This window comes from Citrus clementina, unplaced genomic scaffold (assembly GCF_000493195.1).
Source record: "Citrus clementina cultivar Clemenules unplaced genomic scaffold, Citrus_clementina_v1.0 scaffold_2, whole genome shotgun sequence".
NCBI lineage: Eukaryota > Viridiplantae > Streptophyta > Magnoliopsida > Sapindales > Rutaceae > Citrus > Citrus x clementina.
In genome coordinates, this window is record NW_006262688.1 from 24,092,144 (window position 1) to 24,115,265 (window position 23,122).

General features: G+C 32.8%; 2 protein-coding genes and 1 long non-coding RNA gene across 3 annotated transcripts; 2 read left to right on the forward strand and 1 right to left on the reverse strand.

Moving 5' to 3' along the window:
* Positions 1–1,988: 1,988 nt before the first annotated feature.
* Positions 1,989–3,318, reverse strand: LOC112101155. The gene is made up of 3 exons (XR_002907247.1): positions 3,071–3,318; positions 2,390–2,531; positions 1,989–2,304 (listed from the first exon to the last, which is right to left on the reverse strand). It is a non-coding gene; the product is annotated as an uncharacterized LOC112101155 (long non-coding RNA).
* A 7,801-nt stretch (positions 3,319–11,119) lies between these two features.
* LOC18052178 (ABC transporter G family member 9) lies at positions 11,120–13,543 on the forward strand. Its single transcript, XM_024190877.1, is given in 4 exon segments — positions 11,120–11,290; positions 11,559–12,363; positions 12,452–12,774; positions 12,890–13,543. Coding segments are annotated over 4 exon segments (1,902 nt in total). The 5' UTR covers positions 11,120–11,170.
* A 773-nt stretch (positions 13,544–14,316) lies between these two features.
* LOC18052179 (receptor-like protein Cf-9 homolog) lies at positions 14,317–19,314 on the forward strand. The gene is made up of 4 exons (XM_024190878.1): positions 14,317–14,326; positions 16,562–17,401; positions 17,597–18,604; positions 18,746–19,314. Exons 1-4 carry the CDS (start codon positions 14,317–14,319, stop codon positions 19,312–19,314), a joined length of 2,427 nt encoding a protein of 808 aa, XP_024046646.1.
* The last annotated feature ends 3,808 nt before the right edge of the window (positions 19,315–23,122 follow it).

Genomic DNA, 23,122 nt, shown 5'->3' on the forward strand with positions numbered 1-23,122 from the left:
ATCTATAAAATAAATTTACAAATGCAAGTGCCCTTTTCCATTTATGAAGGGACCAATGTCGTTGAAGTAACTTTTCATATACTAAACAAATCTGTCATATGAGGTCAATAGTTTTTCGTTTTTCTTTATTCTTTTCTAATTTATAAATTTTAAGTTTACAAGTCAACCAAGCAGAACAAAATGTTTATGAAACATGCATAGACAATACAAACTTGAATTAAGAGTTAAAATACTTTTCTAAAAGTTCTATAAATACAACTAACTTGTACTAGATATTGAATGGTTCTTATCTAAATTGAAGAAAGTTTTAACTTACGAATGTGTTTATTTGGTGGGGGTTCTCATACCTTAATAAAGTATGAAAAAATTGTTATGCTATATTGCAATAATGGCAGCGCTTATGTTACATTTAAGGCAAGTAACAGACCGATAAAATGGATCGTTCAATTCGTCAATTTTCAGATCGAACGACTGTTAAGGAATTTAACACAAAATAAGGTACTGGTAGAGGTGGTAAAATAATTATTATAACAAAGGATGTGCAACCTGTCAAAACGGTTCAGGGAATAAGGCAGTTAAGGGGTTATTCGGTAATGAAATTCATAGAGGGAAAAGAAGAGTTATGCACGGGTAGTCTGTGTATGCGTAAAATTCAAGAGGGTATGCAGTACAATAATTAGGTTTTCAAAAGAGGGGGAAAATAAGAGTACCACCAAATGAAATTGTGAATATCCTTGTTCAATTTTGTAGATTCACAAATTGGCGAAACCAAAAGAATTGCTGCACCCCAAAACCGAAGGTAGAGGCGCCTGAAAGTCACTAAAAATGCTAAAATTCGAAACCTCATCTTGTGAAATTGTCTTCACCAATTAATTTCCCACACATCATTAATTGTTATGGGTGATTCTTTTTTATTTTAACACCTTTATTTGGAAAAGTAGCAGAATCGATCCTGTCGAAAGCCAAAGTGAAGAGCGCGCTTAGGAATGGGAATATGAATTATGAAAGGATTAAATTGGTCTGTTTCTTTCTGTGAAAAGGGAAAAAGAGTTGTAGATGGAAAGAAATGACAGGGCAGAGAGAAGTAGGTTTCTGTGAAAATTGCGTCAATGTATTAACAGGTGAACCGGATTTAAACCAGATCATTCATCGTGAAGAGAAGAAAGCGGGAGGCTGAAAACAGTGCAGACAATAACAAAAAGGAGACAATTAATTACAGTTTTAGTTCATACTTGTAAGTATTATTCTGGTATTTGCTCCAAACAATATATTGGAGGTTATTGTTAATTGATATGAAGCCAGTGCTTACATTTGTATTTAAGTGTTAGGTTAATGGATATATGAGAACAGGTATCAGATTATAAATTTGTATTGTAATTGGGAAATTTAATTGATGGGTACAACTGATATTTGGAATCTAGTCATTTAAGGTTGAACAAAGTGCACGTGTCAAGATGTTCGAGAAGAAGTACCTTGCTTAGGGCAGGAGGTCGAACTAGAAGGGTCATGGCCGTAGAAAGTAGGCACATTATATTATTTATAATTCTGTCAACTAAGCTGTTGCAATGGGAAAAAGAGTGATGAAACATTTGCAAATGCTTGTACGAGTTTATCTTAATTCAACATTATTGAATTTTGGTTTCTTATGCTGATATGTTATATGTTCAGCTAATTAGACTATTCATATATTGTGAATTCCAGTGAATAAGTCAAGGATGATAAAGTTACAGTAGTTCGACCATGTTTATAGCTTGATAAATCGGCAACACGATCAACATCACTTATGATACGTACATAACGACCATCCTTTAGAGTTTCCTTATATTGGTCTGAAGCAATTGAAAGCCATAGAAATTGAGCTGAATATAGTGATACATACATAAATTTATTAACATAAAAAATTTAACATATATATTCCTTTTATGACAACAATCATCTACCCAAAATAAGAGATCATATTAAATCAACATATTTCAGTTGTTCCATAAAGAGATATACCTATATAAAACTTGATAGGCGTGGTGACAATAGAGGATACAAATAAAATAACAATTAAACAAGTGTGAAAATATCATGGGTCTTCGTATGATACCCCAGCAAGACAATCTGAGGTCCATCTAAAAACTTCGAAGCATTATGCTTCATTTCAATCTTTCCTTGCTGTATGAATAACGACCACCTTATACCCGTCAAAGAATGTTCATCATCGCCTTACAACTGGGTATGCTTTCCAGCAACTGTTGCCATTTTATTGTTTATATTCACCTCAATGGTTCGCTCTCATGTGCACAGGATTGATTGAACCTGGAAATATAAAAAAACAAATGGAACAACTCATTCTTCTTAGTTCAAAAAGCACTAGTAGCTTGATAAGATACCTTTCTTTTACCTGGTTCATTGTTTTTAGTTCCAGCAGATTACTTTCTTCTCAAGCGTCCCAAATCCATTTGTCTAGCTTAAATTTTAAATGCAATTCCTGCAGATTCTTTTGTGTGTTTTCCATTTATAGTAGTCTTTTCCATTTATAAAACCTGAGGACAGTTGTTCAAGTATATTAAACATAAGGACAAAATTAAAAACACATACTCCTTCGTCCATGAATTGTAACATAATCATGCTTTATGATGACAGTATCCGTTATATATAATCCTAACTATATGTTCATGCCATAAAAACAGAACGTTCTGTTAAGTCATTCTCTAAAGACTTTGAAACTTAAAGCACCTGCTCAGCTATTCATTCCACTTATAATATTCTCACTTCATCGATAACAAATCATACTATGTTAATAATGAAATTACATGAAAATAGTTGAACTTTGAAACATGAATTTGTAAACCGATTAACATGTTTAAAATTAGCCAACTAGTATTTGCTTACGCCATTCAGACATTTCATCAAACACTTGATGCATATGGCCTATTTAAGAATTTGAAGCAAGATAAAACTATGAGGATACTAATCGATAAACCAATCAATGATATTACAAACATTTCATCACTCCCAAAAAAAAAAAAATTATAAGTTGAATAACGAAAAAAATTATGAAATTTACGAAACCCTCCCTCACCTCTGAAACTGCAGCTCCACATCATTTCTCTATGTAGTAGTAACAGACAACTCTGAAAGAATTTGTTTATTTTTTTTCCCTTTTTCTCAGCCTTGGTTCAATAATTTTCATAATAAAATTGTATGAATAGTGGCATATGACGTTTCAGAGAGGAGCTGTTGCTTCCTTCAAAAACTGGTTAATGAGATTTTGGCTTATGAACTTTTTAAAACCCACTTAAAAATTTTTCAATTTCAATTTTTCTTTTTCTTTTCAAAATTTTCATTAATACCTGCCTAATCATCAACCAGCTATTATGAGGAATGCATAGGATTGGGTTTACCGTTGACACATCTTGCAACTGGTTGCCAACCCGTTTCAACATTTTGTTCTACTGTGCCTTACCGCCACGTGCTGCTCTTACGTGAGTCAAATGGTCACGTCACAACTATTACTTACACCAAATGTAACGTAAACTTACCCATCAATGATATATTATATGGGGGAAACCTTAGGTGCAACTGTGGTACCGTGCCACAGTTGCATCCAGCCGTTGTATTATATGACATGATAGTTTTCTTTGACACTTTAATAAAGTGCCAGAATTTTCATTGTCAAATTATAGTAACTTCCTCTATTTTATAACACTATATAAATAAATGTCGCTTGTTATTATAAAATTTTCAATTATTTTTAACTTCCCTCTTGTATCAATAAATAGCTTGTTTGGTATTAAGATAAAAAGTTGTGACTACGAAGTAAAAATTATTAGTGTGTTGTAAATATAATTTTTGAATAAAAATTTTGACAAAAATAATAAAGATATTATATATTTTTTATCATACAAGTGTTGGAATAAATCAACACAATTTTCAAACTATAGTAATAAATATTTCCCCAAGACTTTAGTGTTATAAATAAAAAGTTACAACTATCCAACCGGACTATTAAATACTAAATAAAATCTAAGATTGAGTCAAAACATAATGAATCAAAACCTATTCACCAAGAAAAAAGAAACTCCACTTGTGTCCATATACAAATTTATAGATAATTATATGTAATTTTTTTAGAATACTATTTACACAATAAATATATATAACGTGGGCTACCTCCTTTACAACGTGCTTTTTTTTTATTAGAGGGGGCTCGTCAAAACGAGCTAAACAAGAACAAAGCGGGGTTGAGTAACCCCAAACATATCTTGCAAAATGATAGAATAAATTCCCACAGGAGGGTTAGAAAACACATGCAATCCAAGAGGAAGTGAATGAGCAATATTAGCCATGAAGTCCGCAGCTAAGTTTGCTTCACGATAGATGTGAGTGATAGCAGTATGCTAGTTTCTACTTAATAATTCCCGAACAGCAACAACTAAAGCATAGAACACGTTAAGAACGACCACCTGCTTAGAGATCATTTAGGTAACACAAAGACTGTCCACTTCCACCAACAGTTGTTTTATGCCTGCATCCCAAGCAAGAATTAAGCCCTGATACAGCCCCCAAAGCTCAGCCATAAGCACTGAACTCTCCTCAATTCTCATACTAAATCTGGAAATCCAATGGCCGACAGAATCTCTAATAACGCCACCTGCTCCTGTCTCTCATGCATTTTTACAAGAACCATCTGTATTTAATTTGCACCATGGCCAAGGCGGCAGCAACCAGCGAATAAGAATCTCCTTTTTCCTCGGTTGTTGGCTTATGGAAGAGTTATTAACTCTATGAATTTCATTAGTTCTGGCCATAATATCCAGATAGACTGTTAAGCTGTCCACCAACTTTCCAGCAACGGAGAATTGGTTCCTCCAGAAACCTCCAAACTGTGACGCCAAAGATACAATCCCAAGGGACGGGAGATGCAATCTTCCACTTATTTTGTAGGTGTCCACAGCCCAGTCACGTAAATTCGAGTTAAAGAAAGTGCTATGATTGTCCATTGGAACAAGCCTACTCCAAGCCTGCTTAATACAGCTGCAATCTCTCAATGCATGGAGGATATCTTCAACCGCACCCCCACACCTATCACAACCCACATGAACGAGAATATGACACCTAGCAAGCTCATCGTGAGTCTTAAGTTTCCCATGCAAAAGCTGCCAAAGAGGCGGATGGATTGAGGCCCCTTCCAAGTCCATGGTAAGTTCCAAGTTATGTCATGTTAAGCAAAGTGATGATAGCAAAGAGATTCATAAGCTGACCGAACCGTAAACAAGCCTCTAGGATCAAAACCCCAGAAAATTGAAATTGAGGAAACGTGTTAGGTCGTTTGGGTTTTCTTGTCGCTGACTTTTTAATTATTGAATTATCTCTAGGACTTTGGGCTAGCCATTTTAAAGTGAATTAACTTTGCCGGGCTTTGACAGATGAGTGGATTTCTATTTAGAGCATCTCCAAAAGTCTCTATAAATTTTACTCTTCAAATATTTATTTGCTTACCTATGTGGCAAATAGAAAGGTGAAAAAATATGATATTCTCCAAAAGACTCTTTAAATAGAAATAAATTAATATTATTTTAATCAAATAATTAATTTTTTAAAGGAAAAGTCAATAGCAATTAAAGCATTTCTCTCTCTTTCTCCAATGAAAAGTAATGAAATATGAATTGAAGAGAGAGAAATCAACTCTCCAAATTTGAAGAGAGAGAATCATTTCTTAATTGAAGAATTTTAATTGGAGTGTCTTTTGGAGCTTTAAATATTGATGTGGCTTTTCAAATAAGTAATAAAATCTTATTTGAAAAGCCTTTTGGAGATGCTCTTAGAGTTGGCCTTTTGACATCCCCGTAAATTTCTCGTAGAACTCTTCTTTAAATGGAATTTCCGAAATAACTAAAAATAAATTAATTCTTTTTTATTTTGAATGAAAATCCAATTAAAACTCATAAATAAATTATTATTTTTAATAATTTTTCACACCCACTACATTTCATTATTTATATTTTAAATTTTAATTGAATTTTTTGAGAAACTTTTAAGAATTTAAAATTTGTGAAGTAGAATTTATGTAACAAGATAAGAATAATTTAAGATTTTAGAACTTTTATGCATTTACATATTAGAAATTAAAAAAATATTAGTTTTAGGATGAAATTTATTAACAAAATGATTGATTTTAATTTATAATTTAGTATTTTATAAATTAAGTTGGAGTATTTTTGGGGAATAAAATTTAGAAAGGAGTGTCATAAAGATTTTGGGGGTGTTAGAAGCTCCACTCGCATGGTTATTGGTCTAAATCAGGTTTTGGGCTGCTTTGTGTGCCCCGGCCTACTTGGACAGTGCAATACAAAGATTGGATTTGTATTTTGTAAGAGTTGCATTTGCATGAATTTCAATTTTGGTTGCCATTTTTCTTAGTTTCTGTAACAACTAATAAAATTAAGGGAAATTATCATTTGTATACCTTTAGTTTACTCCATTATCAAAAATACTACAACACTTTGAGGGTGTATCAATCGTCCACCTTAAGTTGACAAAATGTATCAGCTGACCACCAAACCGTTAGTTGCCGTTTAAGTATGATGACGTCAGAAGGGTAATTTGGTCTTTTCATATGATACAAGTGATAATTTAAGGGTATACAAGTGATAAAAAGAGAATTTAAGGGCATACAAGTGATAATTTTTAAGGGTAAAATCGTCAATTCACTGTAACTCCGTTAACTTTCAAACGGCAACTAACGGTTTGGTGGTCGATTGATACATTTTGTCAACTAAGGGTGGACGACTGATACACCGTCAAAGTGTTGTAATATTTTTTATAACAGAGCAAATATAGGGTATATGAATGATAATTTCCCTAAAATTAAAAGATAAAATTGTGGTCAGATGAAGAATTGCTCTGTCAAATTGTCATTTCCAAATAAATAAAATGAAAATGATTACATATTAACATGTGACAAATGTTAAGCTTAGTTGAAGAAGAATCAGTTGGTGGGTTGTTTTCTATATTGATTGATAATTACCTTCGTATTTTAATCAGTTGCTGGTGGAACTTCGTTGTCCATTCTTATTAAAAGCTTTTAAAAACTCAGTCCAATTTTCTAACTATTGCTTTCCCAACGAAATGTCCAGATCCTAGACCCAATTTCACTTGACTCAAAGCTATTGTCTTTTGCCTTTCTAAATCAAGTTTTAGTTAAGGGCAAGGTAGTATCTCAGTTTAATTTTTTTTTTTTCTCAAATTTATGCATAAATTAGGTGGAATAATTTTATATTCTATTATTAACTCATTTAATGGATGGTTGTTAAACAAGTCGTTATAGTATTAATTGGGTTCGATATAGTGAATCCATTGAGGCCTTAGTGCCCAATTTTGACACAGCAGAATTTGTTCAACAACGGCTACTGCAGTACAGCAGAATTTGTTTTGAAGGAAAGCTGAATGTTGCGGACCGCCCAATTCGTTAGCCCAATTGCCCCAATTTCGGGCTAGAGAGCCAACACAAGGCCAAGAGTGCTAGCTTGGCCCAATTCCGGAAGGTTCTAGGCAACTCTAGCACATGTGAACATGTAAATATTCTAGAATACTTTATACAATTCCAGCACATGCAAATAGCTAGGAAATTGTAAAATACTCTAGAGTTTGACCAAGTTTGTCAAAGTTAGGTAAAGTTAGGCAAAGTTAGGCAAAGTTAGGCAAAGCCTCCCCTATAAATATGGGATGGCATTAAGCATTTGTATCCAACAAGCATTGTAATCTCTCTTTGTGCAATACAAGTTTCTTTGGCTCAATTGCTCTCTTCTCTTGTTCGAGAATCTCTAGGCTTACTTAGCAACATTCGGCAAAGTTGTCTAAGTGCCGCACGGGTTAGCTGCGCAAAACACTCATCCCGTGACATGAAGCTGTTATAGAAGCTTTTCAAAGAGTAAGGCTCACAGGACAAACACACATTGACAAAAAGGCTACTGGAGTTAAGGAGAAATGGCATCCTCCGCCAGGTAACGTTAGTAAGATAAATGTGGATGCAGCAATTGACAAGCAAAATCAGCAAACAGGACTGGGAGTAGTCATTTGAGATTCCAACGGCAAGAGAATGGCAGCAGCGGTCAAAACATCAAAACAGTGGAAGGATGTGGCTTATACTGATGCTGAATCTATGGAATAGGGGCTTGAGGTAGCAAAGGAAGCTGCTATGTCTTGCCTGATAATGGAGATGGATTGCCAAGAAGTTGCTGATTTAGTTAACTAAGAAGAAAGGGAGTAAGACTGAGATATTTTGGGTAATTTCTGAAATCCAAAAATAGAGCAAGTGGTTCCAAGAAGTCAAAGTTCAACACGTTCCAAGGGCATGTAATGTCCAATGTAACTGACCTATGGCTGGACCCCATACCAGCAAACATAGCTATGTTTTGTCTTGTCAGTTGAATGAGAAGATCTTCACGTACATGTGCTTCACGAATGGCAAGACTAACAATGAGAGAAGGGAACATGTGCTTCACGAATGGCAAGTGAATGGACATGAAAAACATATCTCGAATTATGTTTTTTTCCAATTCGAAAAACAGACTTTTCGACTCGAACAGCTGTGATTGGATATGCAAGTGGGCCACATCTTCAACACGAGAAAGTATGAATAGCTCGCAAGGACTTTTCGACTGCAACAGAAAACTAATGGGAGGAAGAGGAGATGCAGGCAATGAATGTAATTAGCGTTTTTTTTTTTCAAAAGAGTTAAGTTACGTGGTGTAGAATCCAGACTCAAACATGTGCTTCAATAAATCTCTTACTACGCTATCCTATTAATTTTTATGAGTTTTTAAATTTTGTCTAATTAAGATCTTCTATTTGTAATTGTAATTTTGTATCTGAGAGGTGGTGGAATAGGTGCATAATTGTTGTGACTTGTGACTGGGAGAATGCACCTCTGGAGGATCTGCCACTGGTTCAAAGATATTAGATGTTGAATATAATTATGTGCAATTTGAAGAGAAATATTTTTCGCTGAGAGCATTTTTTAGTGCAAGGAATCATTAAAACAAGGCGCTGGATTTAAATTTATCTAAAAACAGTTTTTTTCGTAAAATTCTAATCGTTAGTTCAAAATTAAGATTAAATAAATAAATAATGTTTCTTTTTTAATTTTTGTTAGCTTACTAGTATCCAAATTAAATTCTATATATATATATATAAAGCATGTGATTGTAATACAGACTTATTTTTACAGTCAATGCATTTTAAACCATGTGAGCATTCAAAAAATTTTCGGAAATATATATATTGATAGTTTTCTTTATAATTTTGTGTGAATCATTTGATACTCGATATGAATACACAATTCGCTGACTTTATATTATCTTTATTTTTTTATCAATTGTTATCTTTAAAACGTAGTTCAAAGAAATCAACACAAATAAATTTACAATTGTTTAAGGATATTACGCAGTAAAAAATTATACTAGACAATAATTTAAGCTAAACATATATCCTTATTTTTAGATGTTCTATATATTAAACGTATTCAAGAGTTTTTTAGCTAAAACCAATTTTCAAGTATTATACATCAAATGTACATTGAAATACTAGAAATACCAAAAATACAATTCTATTTTAAAATATATTTCAATTTTTAAAAAACTGTTTTCAAATCCTGACTAATTTTAAAAACGAATTACTTATTACACAAGTCTTCTGCCCGTTTGTTCACGTACGTCTTGTTGATCTCAAAAAGCCAATTATATCGTAATAAAAAAAAAAAAGCCAATTATATTTTCGGGGACGGCCACACCGTGGAACCTGACTTGCACCGGCAAGTCATTAAGTCCACAAACGACTTTGACTTGGTGCGCTTTTCCTGATACCACATACCCATACATCCTACTGGATAAAACTTCTCAATTTGCACAAATCAATGGACTAGGAGAAATTAAAAATACCAAGAATTATTTTTACAAAACCTGCAGGTTGCCTATATAAAGGCAACGCTGTTTTACTACCATGCATGCATGTCATAAAAAGCAAAATAACTTAAAGCCATTTTAGAATTCCTGTTGAGAAGTAATGGGGTTATGTTTAACTTTCTTCACATTTAGACATTCAGTTTGTTTTTCCTTCTTAATATTTCATCTTGCAATTGCTCACTTTATTTCTTCTATTCAGCCACTCTGCCATCATCATGAGCGTTCTGCCTTGTTGAGTTTCAAGGAAAGTCTTGTCATTAATCAGACTGCTTCCTCTGATCCTTCTGCTTATCCCAAGGTTGCGACATGGAAGCCGGATGAAAAAAATAGGTTCTGATCCTTCTGCTTATCCCTAAAAATTTTTTTGGGGAGAAAAAAATAACTATAATTACTATTTATTTTTCCTGTTAAAAAATAATAGCTATTGAGTGGTAATTTTTTATCCTACTAAATATCATTAAATCTCATACACATCTCATTGTAATTTGTTTTTTCAAATTGTTGTATGTTTTCAAGTAATTTATAATTAATATTATATGTTTAATTTATTAATTACTAGTCCTTTTTTAATTAGCATGCATTAAATTAAATATGTGTGAGAATTATTTAAAATTTCCCATTTAATTTTCAACGTTAGATTTAGATAAAAACTGTTACATTAGAATATAAATGGTGGGATTTTGTGTACGATGCAGCAGGGAGCAGATATTCACTATAGGAAATAGAAACAAGTTCTGTTTGAATTCAAAATAAATACACATGGGAAACGAAGGTTGAAGCAAGCTAGATCAAAAGTATCCATTTTCTAAATATACTTTTGTGGCAATGAAACCATTGATTAATATACTTTTGGACTAATATGTTTGATTTTCATTTTAGGTACTCTTTGCATGCACATTAGATAGATATATTGATGATACTTGATGAAAAAGAAGGCAGCGACCAGATTCTAGTAACTGGCACCATCAAAAGAGTGTATGGCTAAACGTAAGGGATATATAGCCTTAAAAACTCTCATCTCTCCAGCATGAACCATCAAAGAAGCTCTAATTTCCGGGAAAAATTAAAATTATTTAATTTACATTACATGTAAATTCATTGCCTATATAATATAAACTCTCAGTCACACCCAGAAGATGAATCACTAAAAGTCACTAGGCATTAAAGAATATTTATTTTACAGATCAATTGTATGTTGCTGGGTTTGGTATACCAGAATGGAGATGATTAAAGTGGTTGCCAATGACATTAATGAAGCTCAAACTGATCAGAAAGAAGATCAATTATTAGAAGCATCAGATGTTTTCACTAGAGCAAAACATCCTGTTACATTGAAGGTACGTAACACGTATTTGATGCGTCTTTCATTTGTTGTCTATAATTATTTCAAACTTATTTTATAAAATCATTGGTATAATTAGATTTTTTATTATTAATTAGTATTCTATTATAGGATTATCTTGTACGTATTATTAATAATAAATGTTCATTTATGTTGAAATTCAAATTAAGGAAAATATATTAGAACTAAAGAAACTTCTTTTATTTTGATTCATCATTGCTGCTTAACTTTTTTTTTTTTTAATTTAATCCATTGTTTTACAGTTTGAGGACATTGTATACAAGATCAAAATGAAGAAAGGATTCTATGGAAGCAACAAAAAAATTGAAGAAAAAGCAATATTAAAGGGAATCACTGGAATGGTTAAACCAGGAGAAATGCTAGCCATTCTAGGCCTGAAGCTAGCCATGCTAGGCCCTTCAGGCTGTGGCAAAACAACACTACTAACTGCATTGGGGGGTCGACTTGGGCGAATCAATGGAAGGATTACCTACAACGGGAAGCCTTTTCCGAATCAAATGACGTGAAACACAGGCTTCGTTACTCAAGAGGACGTGCTTTCCCCTTACTTGACCGTCACGGAAACAATGGTATTCACTGCCCTTCTTCAATTACCTAATAGTTTTACCGAAAAAGAAAAAATCAAGTGTGCAGAAGCTGTGATGACCGAGCTTGGTTTAAGCGAGTGCAAGAATAGCCTCATAGGAGGGCCACTGACAAGAGGAGTTTCAGGGGGAGAGCGAAAAAGGGTTAGTATAGGGCAAGAAATATTGATAAACCCCAGCTTATTGTTTCTTGATGAGCCCACTTCGGGTCTTGATTCAACAATAGCTCAACAGATTTTATCTATATTGTTGAAATTAGCAAATGGAGGGAGAACAATTCTGATGACAATACATCAACCTTGTAATATGCTATATTACATGTTTCATAAGGTGTTATTGTTATCAGAAGGTTACCCTTTATATTCTGGAGAAGCATCAGGTGCTATGAATTATTTTGCGAGCATCGGATATTGCCCATCAGTGCCTACGAACCCTTCAGATTTTCTTCTAGATCTAGCAAGCGGTATATGTGCTAATTAATTTTTACAATAGCTTTTTATAATTAACAGATATAAGAGTATCCATTTAAGGCATGCATCATTAATGTGTAGGGATGCCATCAAATGGATCATGGAAGGAGCAAGCCCTGGTCAAGCAAACTCTAATTTCTCAATATGAAAAAAATCTTGCCGACAAATTGAAGGCTGAGCTAACACAAGAAAATGAAAATGAATCTCAAGATCAACCAGAAGACAAGCAATTTAGAAGATTCTCAACAACTTGGTGGCAACAATTCCGTGTGTTGGTCAGAAGAGGGATCAAAGAAATCATGGACGAATCGTTTTCCTGCCTCAAGATTATTGAAGTCCTTGTGATTGCTTTCCTTTCAGGACTACTATGGTGGCAATCTAGTATTTATCAAATACAAGATCAGGTAGCAATTTCTTGACTTTTTGGATATACATATATAATTAATTAATTTGTTGATTTAATAGCAATATTTTTTTGTGTAAATTAATTAATTTTGTTTTGACAAAAAATGCTTGCAGATTGGACTTCTTTTCTTTTTTTGTGACTTTTGGGGATTTTTCCCAATGTTGGAATGTATTTTCACGCTCCCACAGGAACAAAAGATGCTCGAAAAGGAAATATCTTCAGGAATGTACAGGCTTTCGGCATACTTCATGTCAAGAATCATCAGTGACCTTCCAATAAAGCTTGTTATTCCCACAGTTTTTGTGACCATAACTTATTGGATGGCAGGCCTTAAACCAACAGCTTCAAATTTCTTTGAAACCTTGTTTGTTCTTTTATTTTCTGTGCTAGAGTCACAGGGCCTAGGGCTTGCCATTGGTGCAATGGTAATGGAACAAAAATCTGCAACGATACTCGGATCAATCATCATGCAATTATTTGTGCTAGCAGGAGGGTATTATGTGCAAAATGTGCCCTCTTTCATTGCATGGCTCAAATATTTATCAATTGGTCACCATACGTACAAACTTTTGCTGGGGTCTCAATATAATTATAATGAAACATATCCATGCGGGGATTCGGGAGGATTATGCTTGGTTGGAGAGCATCCAACTATAAAAAAAGTAGGGCTTAATAGGAAAGATTATTCGGTGATTGCTTTAGCCATAATGCTTGTGGGCTATCGGCTTATTGCTTACATTGCTCTTATGAGAATTGGGGCAAATTAAATTGGCGTTACATGACAAAAGATCCATAAAAACTCAATAATACTCAGATAAGGAGATGATCATGTTCCTAAAAATATAAATAGGATTATTCATGAGATAATTTTAGAAAAAACCTACTTTTTTTCAAATTTAGTAGGGTTTCTTAGGACTCCTTATAAATTCATACTTTTCCCTCTTCCTTAGCCCTAAGTCAACGTGTTCTTATATTTTCTCTATTGTTCATTGCTCTCTTACTCATATCCTAGGATTCAAACCTTTCTTTAGGAGAGAATCATAACGGTTGATAAGTTTTACTCTCCCTATTGTCCACAAGTTTTCCTATCACTCTATTTAGGGTTGCAATTGGCATGCTTTTAAAATGTTACATATCATTACACATGATTTAGGATGTGCTTAGGGCTTTGATTTATTATTGAGTCTTGTTAATCAATCCTTGATACAATAAACACACTAGACAATTTTGGATAACATGAATATCTCGAAATTAAACATATATTTTCTAAACGATTCTTCTTATGAACTTATCTTTCCGAAAACAAGACATGTAGAGCTTATTGAATAAATTTTGTTTCACGAGATTTGACTTCGTTTTTAATTTTATATGTTTTTTTGAAACAGACACTACTGCACTATTATACTGTGACTTCAGTAGAATAACAAATTTCACAAAATTATTTGTTGTACCAAACGAATTCGAAAAATTCTGAAATTTTAAAAAGAGATTGAACAATCACATACACATTATCAAGAAAAGTGGGTCAGGGTATTTGAACATGGCACAAGGTATGGCACACTCCGTACAACATGGCAATGTCACAACACATTTTTATCAAGGCTCAGGGCGAGTACATAATGACCACATACACATTAGGCCTCGTTCAAAGTTTAGATATGTAGATTAAAAAAGGACGATATGATTATAGATGGGCCAAAACTTGATCTATGTAGAGAGTACATGCACACTTCAAGATTGCAATATCTTTATTATTCTTATAGTTTATAATTATTTTGTAGTATTTTTATGTTTTTTACGAACTATTTGTGATAAAATTTAAACTAACTGTATAAATAAAGACTTAAATATCCAATATCTTAAGGACAAGATAGTGGAAACCAAACCTCCAAGCCCCACAATTTTAATATGTTTGTATTTGTCAAGAACTCAATGACTTTCTTTGCAATTGAGTTTTAACTCTTGCATAAATTGAGTTAATTTTCATAATTTTATTAATTAATTGAAGATTTGCTCATTTAGGAGAACGAAGACCATTAAACTTGAGCATGTTTGGATTGTTTTCAAAATTTAAAAAACTAAATAAAGAAATCATACTCAGGTTTTTTTTTTAAAGAAAACAAGCAACAAATAAGATGATTGTAGAAAAGTTCAAATACATTAAAGATGAGAATTTGTAACTTTAAATTTAAATATAAACTTGTTACCTAAGAGAACCAACAACGTAAGAGGCACTTAGGGCATTACCAAAACCTCTTCAAATTAGATTTTACTTCTTATTTAAAGAGCCGCATCAATAATAAACACTCTAAAAGATACTTACTTTAGTTGGGATTCTTAAATTAAGATATGTTTCTCACTTTTCAGTTTTGCTGAATAAGTTTTTTCATCTTCTATTAATATTTTATTATTTTCACTGGGGAGAAAAAAATAACTATAATTACTATTTATTTTTCCTGTTAAAAAAATAATAGCTAGAGTGGTAATTTTTTATCCTACTAAATATCATTAAATCTCATACACATCTCATTGCAATTTGTTTTTTTCAAATTGTTGTATGTTTTCAAGTAATTTATAATTAATATTATATGTTTAATTTATTAATTACTAGTCCTTTTTTAATTAGCATGCATTAAATTAAATATTTGTGACACTCTAGACATATGTGTTCACCTTGTAGGGTGGAGAGATTAAAGGTTATAATGCCATACCATAAATATATGAGCAACTGATCATTGTTAGTAGATTTAAAGGTATGAGATTTCCAACATGCGATAGCTGCGGATGCAGATTTATTCTACCCATTGCTGCAGCACTTATTGTAACAACTGGTGCTAATTTGGTAAACAACAGTCAGCCCATTAGGAGAGTTTGATCATTCAACTACTATATTCTTAATTGAATCTTAGACACATTTAACTTAGTTTATTTCATTACAGTATTTTTTTATTTCCATCTCTCACAATTATTAGTTACGATAGAATTATTTGACAATTGTTTGTTTCGGTCTTTAGTTGATTTGCACTATTATGATTGCTTTAGCATTTTGGAGTAACATCAATCCCTGTGGAGACGATCTTGAATACTCATCACTTTGTTACTTATTGTGTATACTTGCACATTGGCATTGATAATAATTGATTATAGAAATCAATCAACAATGGCCAAGTCAATACTTCATGAAAAGGGGCTGCTAAAATCTTTTCGGGGTGAAGTGATTCATATGGTTGTATATTAGACAAATAGGTGCCCAACAAAAGTATTTCAAAATTAAACACCAATTGAAGCCTGGAGCGAAAGAAAGTCGTTAATAAGACATCTGAAACTATTTAACTGTATTTGCTAATCACAAGTTCCCAAAAAAAAAAAAGACATACACTTGATAAGACAAGTGAAAAGTACATTTTTACAGTTATAGCTCACAATCTAAAGGCTATAGGTTGTATAGTTTAAAGATTAATAAGATAGTCGTGATGTGTAATTTAATGAAAAAACAACATCGAATCAGGAGCAAAGTTAAGGTGAACAAAAGGTTATTAATGTGGAAGAAATCAAAAGACAATCAATCCTTGATATCGAAAACAATGAAAATTCACCTCAAGTATCTCCACCATCAAGTGCATTGTCACATCAATTGACTCATCAAGTTCATCTACAGGTCCAAAAAAAATGAAGAGTTTGGCTGACATTTATGCGAGATGCAATTTTTGTGTCTTTGAACCTAAAAATTTTGAGCAAGCCATAGAAGATGAAGCTTGAGTGGTAACTTTTTTGGGGATAAGCAGAAGGTGTCAAATGCAATGAAGACACTGGTCATGTTGTGGAGCTCGATCTTGCTAGCAGTTGCCTCTATGGTTCTATCAACTATACCAGCAGTCTCTTTCAGCTTGTTCATCTGCAACGGCTTAGTCTCTTCGATAACAACTTCAATTTCTCTGAAATCCCTTCTGGAATCTTAAACTTTTCAAGGCTGACCCATCTAAATCTCTCTCGGTCTTATTTTTCTAGTCAAATACCAGCAGAGTTGCTGGAGCTCTCCCATTTGGAGGTCCTTGATCTATCATTTTGTAATTTTGATAATTTTTATCTGAAGCTCCAAAAGCCAGGTCTTGCAAATCTAGTAGAGAATTTAACCAACATGAAAGCACTTGATCTTATCAATGTCAACATTTCTTCAACAGTTCCTCATACTTTGGCAAATTTATCTTCTTTGCGTTTCTTGTCTCTCAGTGGATGCCGTTTGCAAGGTGAATTTCCCCAAGAGATTTTCCAGTTACCCAACCTTCAATTCCTTGGTGTGATGAAGAACCCAAATCTCACTGGATATTTGCCACAATTCCAGAAAAACAGTCCCCTTGAAGATTTGAGACTTTCATACACGAGATTTTCAGGTAAGATTCCAGATTCAATAGAAAATCTTGAATCTTTATCTTACCTGGATATTAGTGACTGCTCCTTTGTAGGAAAAATTCCATCTTCACTTTTTAACCTTACCAAGCTCGAATATCTATACCTTTCTGGTAATAGATTCTTGGATGAGTTGCCTACCTCCATTGGAAATTTTGCTTCTTTGAAAACTTTAGAAATTTATTCAATCAATTCCTTAGGCACAATTGCTGCACTTGGTAATCTTACCCAACTCAGTTCATTGACAATTTCTGGCAGCAACTTAGTTAGTGAGATCCCGTCTGTTTTCATGAACCTAACACAGCTTACTGATTTAGATTTGAGTCAAAACCAATTAACTAGTCATATTTCAGTTGAAATTAGTAATCTAACTCAACTGTAGTATCTGTAATTTTCATCGAATCAATTGGAAGGCTCTGTTCCAAGCTCTATCTTTGAGCTTAGGAATCTAGAAGGGCTTGACCTTTCCTTCAATAATCTCAGTGGCACAGTGGATCTAAACATGTTCCTTCTTAGCTTCAAACGTTTAAAAGTATTAGGTTTCTCATCAAATAAAATGTCATTCCTCACTAGAACCACTTATAGTACCAATACACAGAAATTTAAGATAATAGGATTGAGATCATGCAACCTTAGCGAGTTCCCATCTTTTTTGCACAACCAAGACCAATTGATGTCACTGGATCTTTCCTCTAACAAGATAGATGGAAAAATACCTGAATGGTTGTTCAGTGCAGGTACAAATAGTTTGGAATATTTGAACCTTTCTTACAATCGATTGATGGACTTCGAGCACAATCTCCGTGTTCTTCCATGGAATTATCTTAGAGCCCTAGACCTTAGGTTTAATAAGCTGCAAGGACCACTCCCAATTCCATCAGCGTCAATTTTTTCATATCTCATTTCAAACAATCAGCTGACCGGGGAAATTCCACCATCAATATGCAGTTTGAATGGTCTTCATGCTCTTGATTTGTCTCACAACAACTTAAGTGGCATGCTTCCTGAATGTTTGGGCAATTTCAGTGTTGAGTTGTCAGTATTAAAATTGCAAAGTAACAACTTTCAGGGAAGCATTCCTCAGACCTTCACGAAAGGAACAAATCTGGCTATGATTGATTTAAGCAACAATTCATTGCGTGGGAGAATCTCGAAATCACTGGCAAATTGTGTGAAGCTCAAATTTGTCCATCTTGGGAATAACCAAATCACTGATGTCTTCCCTTCCTGGCTGGGAACTCTTCCAGCGTTAGAGGTTCTTGTCTTGAAATCCAATAACGTTCACGGAGAAATAAAGGAACCTCGAACAGCTTTCGATATTTTGAAGCTCCGCATCATTGATCTCTCTCATAACAGATTTGGAGGCATTCTTCCGTCGAAGCACTTCGATTATTGGAATTCCATGAAATATGTCAATGCAAGTAACCTAACATATATGCATGATACACTAGATCCACGGGGTTATCCTGTATCTACCTATTTTGGCTTTTTTGATTACTCACTAACAATGAGTAACAAAGGCACATAATTGGAATATGAGAAGCTCTCAAATCTGATCACAGCAATTATTCTCTCCAACAACAGTTTTGTAGGAGAGATTCCAACATCAATTGCTAATTTAAAGGGGCTTCGAAATCTCAATCTTTCCAACAACAATCTCCAGGGCCGCATTCCATCATCTTTGAGTAACCTAACGGCGATAGAGTCAATGGACCTCTCCAGTAACATGCTCTTAGGAAATATTCCTCAACAACTCTCAGAGCTCACATTCCTTGCAGTCTTTAATGTGTCAGATAACATGCTCACAGGGCCAATACCACGAGGGAAACAGTTTGACACATTTTTGAAGAGTTCATTTGATGGAAATCCAGGGTTGTGTGGTGGACCTTTGTCAAAAAAATGTAACAACTCCGAGGCTTCACCACCAGAAGAAGATCCTCACTCAGAATTTGTATTTGCATTTGGTTGGAAGACAGTTGTGATTGGATATGCCAGTGGGACAATAATAAGAGTGATTATTGGGCACATCTTCAATACAAGAAAGTATGAATGGCTCGCCAGGACTTTTCACCTGCAATCGAAAGCTAATGGGAGGAGGAGGAGAGTCGGGAGACATAGGCAACAGATGTAATTAACCCTTTTTCTTTTTCTTTTTCTTGTATGAAGGAGCTGCTTTATTATGCTTTAAATTTCTTTCTCCTTCTTTTCTTCGAAGTTTAATAAACGTTTTATTATTATATATTGTTAGAGTGCAATTTATGCACTAGTTTTGCATTGTTTACTTCCCTTAATATCGATGTTTTGCACTTAATAATAATGATTTACTTGTGTTTTACTTTTGTAGGTGCAATTCTATTGATTTGTGATAAAATTGAGCTATAAGATGATGTTTAAGGATGATTGTCCTCTTGGAGAAATTATGAGCGTTAGAAGAACTTTGTCGATAAGGCGTGGACGTGTGCTGTCAACTGCGGACCTACAGTTTTTAGTTTAACGTGTTTTGTATTTTTGGTTATTTTTGTAATTACGAATTTAATATTTCAGATATTAGTATTTTATTTTAAATAGAACTCTAAAAGAGAAGAGAGAGAGAGTATTTAAGGGAGGAATCTATTGTGAAAAAGGGGGATTGGAGAAAAAGAAAGAAACCCTAGATCTAAACTTTTCTCTTCTCTTTATGAAGAACTAAACCTATTTTCTGATTGAAGGATAATGAAGCTTTGATTCATCACTACTGTGAGATCTATTTTATGCTTTAATTATTTTATTGCTTTTTGGGTATTTGTTTATTCTCTGAATTATTTTCATGATTATGTTTGTTAATTAGGTAATTGGCCACTATTTAATTATCAACTTAATCTATTGTTAATTAAAGGATTCATCGTATGAAGATTTTAATGTTTGTGACAAATAACATAGCAATGAGTTGTGTTATGTGAATAAACAATCTAATTTAAATGAATCATCGTATGTGTTGATTAGGATTTGGGTCTCTCTGGTCTTTCAGGCTGTCAATTGATTAAATCCTATGATCGTATCTAGGGTTGTCTATTGATTAGGGAAATAACCAATGGTCGTACCTTGGTTATCGACTAGTTAAGGAGAGATTGGCTATTAGAGGGTCTCAGTAGCTATAACCGGTCTATTCATAAGTAATAATAATTTATATTTGAATAAATGATCAGTATCGAATCAAGCTGAGTTAATTCCTTCAACCAGAGCTTTCTCTAATTTGAATCACAACTTTAATTTACATTCTTGTTATTTTAATTTGATTTTTATTATTGTCAACAAAACCCCCATTTTATGTTTTATGTTTTAAAAGGATTTAAATAATTACCGATCTCTGTGGACACGACCCTGCTCAATCACTATACACAATTTATTTAGAGTAGAAATTTATTTTTGTTGGCTTCGACAACCATCATATATGTACTATATTGTCAGTGCAGGTAGGCTAATAATTTGATGGTTCTTGGCAATTTTTCCTTTAGTACGGCATTCATATCGGCTGCTGCTTCTTTTTTATTTTTTATTCAGTACCTTATTACTGTCTTGATTTGATCAAACGATCATGTCTTTAATTAACAAAATTTAATATAATAGTTGTAAAAGATTAATGCAGCATTCTCTTTTTCCAAACCTGAAAGGATATGATTTGGAAAAAAAATTCATATAATTGATGATCAGGTATTAGTGATTTTGGCACCAGTACAAAAGTCTGCGAACTTTTTGTATTTTACTTTTCATAATTTCCATATATTCTCTAATTTGTTTTGGGTAAAAACCCCGAATTTAGTTGAAGAACCGCTTAAAATTACAAATTAATCTCTCAAAGAGTTCTCTAACAATAATCAACTTTTTGAAGCATCGAGCTATCACATGGGGTGCCATATAACTACAGTAAAAAAATATCATTAGTCATCAAATATGTGCCAACAATATAATTGGTAAATATTAACTATCATCAAAACTCAATCACAATGCTAGAGGTGGCGTAAAAGTAATTTGAAATAGAAATATCTTTAATCAAGTTGTTGAAACATAAAAATATATTAAACATGTGTGTTTACACGTAGAATTTGCTTGGGATTTTAGCTGCATTTTGTAAAACTTTTCAAATAGAAATTATTTAATTAAAGCTTTTACATTACCCGAAAAAAGTAATTACCAAAAATATTTGAGTTGTTTGATTGTCAACCAGAGTTTTTTTTTTAAAATTTGTATAATTATTTTAATAGTCAATTTTTTATAGTTATTTTATAAAAGAATGAAATACAATTATCAAATATAATTAAAAATACTTTAGACGGTTTAACACTTTAAAAAAAATTCACAATGAAACTATGGAAAAATAAAATTACCCCAACAAGATTCTGTGCTCAACATAGACAAAAGCATGGTTAATAGCCGGCAAGGAAGAAAGGGGTGGGATTGGTTTTCTTTTCCTTTTTATTTTATTTTAATGTAATCTTTCAATTTTGTCCTCCATAATAAAATATTTAAATAACTTTTTTCTTAATTTACATGATGTTTTGTACAAAGCGCTTGGTTTCATGTTTTTGTACAAATCGATTTTGCCAAATTCACAGAACTATACTAACAAAAAAGAATCCTCCAGCCAGCCTATCATAGAGAGTTTTAAAAGGAATTATGTTTAATAAGAAATTATGCGGTTATTCTTATTTTTAAGGGAAAAGGACATACACACCCCCAACGTTTAGACAAATGGACAAAAATCCCCCTAACGTTTTAAAAAAGACATTTACACTCCCATTCACTAACGGAAACAATAACTTTTAACGAAAATAGTAATTTTAATATATAATTGCCGTTATACCCTTCTAACATATAAAAAAATAATTATTGATTGTCCATTTTACCCATATATTGTTAATAAAATTACAAACATATTCTTTTTGTCCAATTCTTCGATTTAAATTGTCAAATTTTCTCTTCAAAACAAACAAATTTAATCATTATTCAAGAATAAAAATAAATAAATTTAAATTTTTGTCAAATTTTTTCTTCAAACCAAATAAATTTAATTATTAGTTATTAATGCCATAAAAATAATAATTCCATTCTTATTTTCCACAGTTGCATATAGAGTAATTTATTGTTTTCGTATATTGTATAATAACACAATTAGTTGAAGAATCTGACTTGATTTTCAAATTAACTAGCCATACATCAGTAAATTTAATCATTACTCAAAGAATAAAAATAAATAAATTAAAATTTTTGTTAAATTTTTTCTTCAAACCAAATAAATTTAATCAATACTCAAAAATAAAAATAAATAACACTAGTATATGCCATAAAAATAATAATTCTCCACATGTCAACCGAAAAAAAAATGGTTACAACAATATTCACAAAAAAAAAAAAATTCTATCTCCTTCTTCACTATCTTCACAATCCACTTCTTCACCGCCTTCAATATGCCCAACATCCACTCCATCGTCATCCCAATTTAATCCATTTTCATCATCAATAGGTGTTATGTCTTCATTATCGTCATTTGACCAATATGCTTCATCATCTTCTTGTTCATTTGACCAATATGTTTCAGATTTTGGGATGAGTGATCAACCTGAGACTTCAGATCTGTGTCATGCAGGCCACTATTTGTTGCCATCTGCACACCAGTACATGCTTTTCATTGGTAAATTAAGCACGAAATTCACATGCTTCATGACCATAATACACTACCCAGGTGAATATTCTACCCAAATATTGCATATAACCAAATAAATTGATTCCTTTGTTCCATGTACATCTAAAAATTAATCAAAACAATAAATAATAAAAATAACTACCAATAAATATCCAATAAGCCAGACAAATTATCATCATCATTATACAAAATGGAAATTATAAAAATAATAATAATCCTAAGTGGCTCAAGCAAACAAAAAATACCTAGTTCCAGCATC